At 40.2% G+C, this 6,440-nt stretch overlaps 1 protein-coding gene across 1 annotated transcript; it reads right to left on the bottom strand.

Moving 5' to 3' along the window:
* Positions 1-200: 200 nt before the first annotated feature.
* On the bottom strand, positions 201-5,253 carry or6at1 (odorant receptor, family 6, subfamily AT, member 1). The gene is made up of 3 exons (XM_085288015.1): positions 5,140-5,253; positions 4,379-5,041; positions 201-365 (listed from the first exon to the last, which is right to left on the bottom strand). The coding sequence occupies exons 1-3, from the start codon at positions 5,173-5,175 to the stop codon at positions 201-203; spliced, it is 864 nt and encodes a 287-aa protein (XP_085144141.1). The 5' UTR covers positions 5,176-5,253.
* Positions 5,254-6,440: the final 1,187 nt, after the last annotated feature.

The raw sequence follows: 6,440 nt of genomic DNA, 5'->3' as shown, positions 1-6,440 counted from the left end.
CAAACATTAAAAGAAAGTGACAGAGACAAGGGAACCAAAATGACAAAATGTTAACTAATTAATGCAGTACTTTATCAGTAGATTTTATATATGAGCTCATCAGTACATAAACAATTGGACAACTATTATTAATATTGGCACAATCAACCATGTAATTAAAAGATCACCATTTCTAGAAATGATTTGTGTCAGACACTTTTTCAGGACAAAGTGCTGATTTTCTTGGTGGGTAACACAGCAGCAGGTCTGAACCTGCTCAAAGTTCTTCTGATAGACTCTCGCAGCTCTTTGTTCCTCAGACTGTAGATCATCGGGTTCAGGAAGGGAGTCAGAGCAGAGTACAGCACAGACACAATGATCCGCACCTGAAACAGAGTCAGATGTAATGCTTAATTCATCTGTTTATATACTCGAGGATGACATTGCTGGTCCATCTGGTCCTTTAGCATGAATGGTTTTTTACCCAGGAGTCATGCTGCATGGCCCTTGGTAAAAACTGGCATGACTTTTTTTTCCCTGAGATTTAAACCAGAAACATTATGAAAGTATCCAGCTCTGTGGTGGAAGTCATATCAACATGTTATCACAGTAATGATGCAAGTACTTTTTGGTTTGTCGTGGTTTATTGTATCCACAAGGTGATTTAACATATCACCTGGTTGTCAAGAGTGTTGGGGAGTAACAGAATACATGTACCGGCGTTATGTATTTAAAATACAAAATATGAGTAACTGTATTCTGTTACAGTTACCATTTAAATAGGTGGTAATCAGAATACAGTTACTTTGCTGAAATAAATAGAATACACAGCAATCGTTTCTGGCTTCATATATTAGGCTATCCCCTCTCTATGCCTTCTCCAATTTTGGTGATTAAACGCGCAGGTGCATGTAATCATATATCGCATGGCTATGAGCAGCCGGCCTGAGTTCGAGTACAATTCGCAGCAGGCCCTTTTTTCTTCTTCTTTTTAACAATTTCCATCTGGTATTAATAAAGTTTACCTGATTCTGATTGCTGGAAACCCAAACAAAACACATAATAAGAGGCTTTAATGTAAATGTCCTGTTAATGTTGGTGGCATCAGCTTTTGGGCTGACCCAGAGCCAGCCCAACAGCCAGCAGTGCACGGGCAGGAATGCATTTCTTGGAAATTCCAACACCACCTCATAAGAAGAATGGGATGGGCGAAACTTCAGTATCTTTGATGTACTATTGCTGTGTGATATTTATTACTTTTAATGAAGGATACTCCATACCGAGCTAACATTGTTAGCTGGCGTTAGCTGAGGGTAGTTTGCAGATTGTTAGGCCTTTTCTAAATCCTCATGTACAGTGGCTTGCAAAAGTATTCGGCCCCTTGAACTTTTCCACATTTTGTCACATTACAGCCACAAACATGAATCAGTTTTATTGGAATTCCAGGTGAAAGACCAACACAAAGTGGTGCACACGTGAGAAGTGGAAACAAAATCATACATGATTCCAAACATTTTTTAGAAATAAATAGCTGCAAAGTGGGGTGTGTGTAATTATTCAGCCCCCTGAGTCAATACTTTGTAGAACCACCTTTTGCTGCAGTTCCAGCTGCCAGTCTTTCAGGGTCTGTCTCTACCAGCTGTGCACATCTACAGACTGAAATCTTTGCCCATTCTTCTTTAAAAAACAGCTCCAGCTCAGTCAGATTAGTGTTTGTGAACAGCAGTTTTCAGATCTTGCCACAGATTCTGGATTGGATTTAGATCTGGACTTTGACTGGGCCGTTCTAACACATGGATATGTTTTGTTTTAAACCGTTCCATTGTTTCCTGGCTTTATGTTCAGGGTCGTTGTCCTGCTGGAAGGTGAACCTCCGCCCCAGTCTCAAGTCTTTTGCAGACTCCAAGAGGTTTTCTTCCAAGACTGCCCTGTATTTGGCTTCATCCATCTTCCCATCAACTCTGACCAGCTTCCCTGTCCCTGCTGAAGAGAAGCACCCCCAGAACATGATGCTGCCACCACCATATCTGACAGTGGGGATGGTGTGTTCAGAGTGATGTGCAGTGTTAGTTTTCCACACAGAGCATTTTGCATTTTGGTCTCATCTGACCAGAGCAGCTTCTTCCACATGTTTGCTGTGTCCCCCACATGGCTCGTGGCAAACTGCAAACGGGACTTCTTATGGTTTTCTGTTAACAATGGCTTTCTTCTTGCCACTCTTCCATAAAGGCCAACTTTGTGCAGTGCACGACTAATAGTTGTCCTGTGGACAGATTCCCCCACCTGAGCTGTAGATCTCTGCAGCTCGTCCAGAGTCACCATGGGCCTCTTGGCTGCATTTCTGATCAGCTCTCCTTGTTCGGCCTGAGTTTAGGTGGACGGCCTCGTCTTGGTAGGTTTACAGTTGTGCCATACTCCTTCCATTTCTGAATGATGGCTTGAACAGCGCTCCGTGGGATGTTCAAGGCTTGGGAAATCTTTTTGTAGCCTAAGCCTGCTTTAAATGTCTCGATAACTTTATCCCTGACCTGTCTGGTGTGTTCTTTGGACTTCATGGTGTTGTTGCTCCCAATATTCTCTTAGACGACCTCTGAGGCCGTCACAGAGCAGCTGTATCTGTACTGACATTAGATTACATGCAGGTGCACTCTGTTTAGTCATTAGCACTCATCAGGCAACGTCTATGTGCAACTGACTGTACTCAGACCAAAGGGGGTGAATAATTACGCACACCCCACTTTGCAGTTATTTATTTGTAACAAATGTTTGGAATCATGTATGATTTTCGTTCCTCTTCTCACGTGTGCACCACTTTGTGTTGGTCTTTCACCTGGAAGTCCAATAACATTGATTCATGTTTGTGGCTGTAATGTGACAAAAAAAAGTTCAAGGGGGGCGAATACTTTTGCAAGCCACTGTACACGAGTCCGTACTCGCATTTTCGCGTGTCCGGACTTCGTAAGTTCACACAGGAGTCCAGACTTCCTGAGAACGCAGTGCGATCGTTCCACAATTAGAACGGCAGTGTACTTGATGACATCACAGCTTTTTACTGCCATCCCCTCTTAATTTAGCTGTGATTGATATTTGCAATGGAAATTACACATGACATAAATTATACATGATGTAGCAGATTTCTTTAAGAAAAAAATAATAATTTGAACTAATTTTAATTGAACAAATATTTAAAATATTATCTTTTTGAGCAGCCTTCAGGATCTCCACATATTAACATGGTGGTTTTAGACTGATGGATAGCATTAACAACTTGCTAGCTGCAAATAATCATGTGCAGTTCCACATGATTATTAACAGATAAAAAGAAAACATATTACTGATCCAGAAATATGTCTGTGAAGGTTCTCAGTTATCCAGGTCATCATAGTCAGAACTCAAGAAGCTTCTCAGATGAGAAGCTTTCCAAGCTTCTTAGACTGATACAGAAACAGTCTCCTATACACAATCACTGCAAAAAGTGCAGCCTTACCTAATGTCCATTTTATATTAAGATTATATTAAGATTTAATGATCTAGTTGGCATTGTAATGGCGAGTAGCCTTCAGTAATAGTAATACATCTGTAATATATCTGTAGTGGAATACACTTTAAAAGTAACTTTCCCAACACTGGCTGTTAACTCTCTGGGCTCAGCCCTAAATGAAAACACAAGTGAAACAAATGTACCTTATTTTGAGGCAATATGTCTGTGTAGGTTCTCAGTCATCCAGGTCGTGGTAGGATGACCTAGATGACTTCAAGCTTCTCAACTGAAGAAGCTTCTCAAATGAAAGGGGAATTGCCTTCAAGAAAGTTAAAGAAGTCCAGCTTTCTTTCCAAGCTCTTTAGACTTACTTTGAGCAATGTCACCAAACTCTTAATGTTACTGTTAATGTTGTTTCTTCTGACACTTTAAAACCGTTTGACGTATAGTAATGTGCAAAAGTGTTAAACCACATTTCTTTATGTTTTCCTTTAAAGTCGTCTTAACCAATAGTTCTCCAGGATTTCTGAAGGTCTTTCAAATTCCTTCTTTAGCCACTGGCTTCTTTTTTGCTCATCTCACGCTCTTATTCACACCTAGGCCAATTTAGAAACAACAAGTACCCTAACCCACTCAGGGGAGTTTACATGAAATCTTGTCCATGAGAGTCCTGGTTCTGCTGAAGAAGAAAAGGTGGAGAATAAATGTGGTTATAGCAAATATTGACAGCTCATTAGAAATGTCCAAATGCTGTTTTTGTCATTGATACTGTATTTCCATTTTGGTCTGTTTGTTTCAGTAAATCTCTGCACGTATTTCTTGTTTTCCTACCAAAAATATAAATAAATAGAGGTGGCTCAAGACCTTTACAGAGTACTGCACTGAGACATTACAGAGAAAGCAAAGCAAAGTTTTTACCTCTGATGAAAAGTTTCCCACTCGGTAGGAAATGTATACAAATGAGGCTGCTGCATAAGAGATGGACACCACAGTCAGGTGGGCAGAACATGTTCTGAGCGCCTTCAGCCTCTGAGCAACAACCATCCTGGATATGGAAAAACCAATCAAGATGTAGGAGGAGAGTATGAAGACACCTGTGGTCACCAGCGACACCATTGCAAATAAGAGAGACACAATGTTATCCAAAGAGGTGTCACTGCACACAAGCCGCCTTACAGAAGATGGGTCGCACCAGGCATGTTTCACCACATTTGGGCCACAGTAAGGCCTCTCAAAGGCAATCACAGTAACAGGAAGAGTGCAAATTGCACCGAATCCCCAGGCTCCTGCAACAAGTAGCAGTCGGACAGGCCTGGTCATGATGCTGTTGTATTGCAGAGGGTTGCAGATCGCCACGTAGCGATCGTATGCCATGACTGTGAGAATGGCACGGCCTGTAACAGATAACTGAATGAAGAAGTACATCTGGAGTAAGCAGCCCAGGACAGAGATGGTTAAGATATCTGTCAGTAAGCCAGATAGCATGTTGGGGATGGTGGTTGTGGTGTAGACCATGTCCACAAAGGAGAGGTTGCAGAGGAAGAAGTACAGTGGAGAGTTGAGCTTTGGATCCGTCAGTGCCTGCAGCAGGAAAGACATAGATGGTAATCGTCACATCCTCACCTCATCCTCAACTGTTTATTAGACTACGACAATATTGATTAAACTGTTCTCTGTACCACATAGATGATGATGCTGTTTCCTCCCAGGACCATGATGTAAATCAGCAACAGGATGGAAAAAAGTATTATCTTTTTCTCATCGAGGCTTGTGAGGCCCTGGATGATAAAGAACGTGACACCACCGAGTCCCAAGGTCTCATTAACAGAACTAGATCTGTGATTGGTTGACAAAGTTGGGAAATCTGAAGGAAAAAAAGAGCTCATCAGTGTTCATCAGAGGGGTCCAAGTCCAAAAAGGTGCATTGTTTGTGCTGCTGATATGATGTATATATGATGCCAGCTGTGATGCACCTACTGGCCAGTAAAGTTCCACTAAGCATTTTTTCTATTGTCCTCAAGTTTTTTGAAAGACGTGCCATGCTTATATGATAGCAACATGCCAATTATAAAGTAACAATGCCCCAAATCACACTGTGTTTTATTCTGTTTTTCTGTGGGACCATTAACAGGGTGATCATCATGTTGAATTTATAAGACTTAAAACTATGGTGTAAGACCAAAACTCATCAAGTATGTATAAAGCTCATAAAATAACTTAATGTTAAGGTTGTTTCCTACAGACTTCAAAACTAGATTTTTCATCCAGAGGAGCGGTCTTCTGCTGACGTGGTAAAAAAAAAAAATGAAAGTGTCAGGCACTTCTGCTTTGGCTTTCCTTTTCAGAATCAGAAACTATGACCATCTTTTACACGGATATTTATATATTAAATTTATATTTAGGCAGACAATATGTTAAAAAGCCACTTTTTTTTCTCTTGGCATAACATTAAATCTAGAAGATGGACCCACCACAGTATAGTTTGTACTACTAGTATGTCTGTGACAGACATGAGAGATTGCCATTCCCACATTACATAAATTTTTAGTCCCACTAACCTCTGGCAGGAAGCTGCAGTCCATCAGTACCAGTTTTTTTCCCCATGCAGCTGGACTATTTCACAAACTTAATAAAGCATAAAAGCCCCGAACCTCAAAATCTCTCTTTTTCTTAGTGGAGAGAGTGATATGTTATGTGTGATATTGGTATAAATATTAGGTTTTTCATAGCTAAATATTCATATTTTTTTTTATTTTTAAGCGACTGTTTGTAACATGATAGCAAGACAAATTCCTTTTTTATGCAAAAAGAAACAATAATTGTAATTCTGATTCTGTTTACTGCTGAGATGCTTTAAAATCATTTTAAAATCAAGTTTTTCAGACTGGCCAAAATGTTCAAAATTCATCTACTCATATAAAAAACATGTTTCCAAAAATAAAGAAACAAGGTTCAAGCCATTTTAAGCGATGATCCCAAT

Source organism: Mchenga conophoros, linkage group LG10 (assembly GCF_057382185.1).
Source record: "Mchenga conophoros isolate Kocher_MC1m ecotype Shallow Benthic linkage group LG10, M_conophoros_male_GT1.1, whole genome shotgun sequence".
NCBI classification, from domain to species: Eukaryota; Metazoa; Chordata; class Actinopteri; order Cichliformes; family Cichlidae; genus Mchenga; species Mchenga conophoros.
Note: the sequence above shows the minus strand (reverse complement) of the source record. Positions and strands in the feature narration are given on the sequence as shown.

What these genes read in the sequence shown, in the direction of transcription:
- or6at1 (XM_085288015.1), bottom strand. Translation starts at nt 5,175, where the DNA reads ATGGTCCTGGGAGGAAACAGCATCATCATCTATGTG. An exon ending in ACAGCATCATCATCTATGTG is followed by an intron (nt 5,042 to 5,139) that starts GTACAGAGAACA and finishes TTCCTGCTGCAG; the next exon opens with GCACTGACGGATCCAAAGCT. An exon ending in TGGGAAACTTTTCATCAGAG is followed by an intron (nt 366 to 4,378) that starts GTAAAAACTTTG and finishes ACTCTGTTTCAG; the next exon opens with GTGCGGATCATTGTGTCTGT.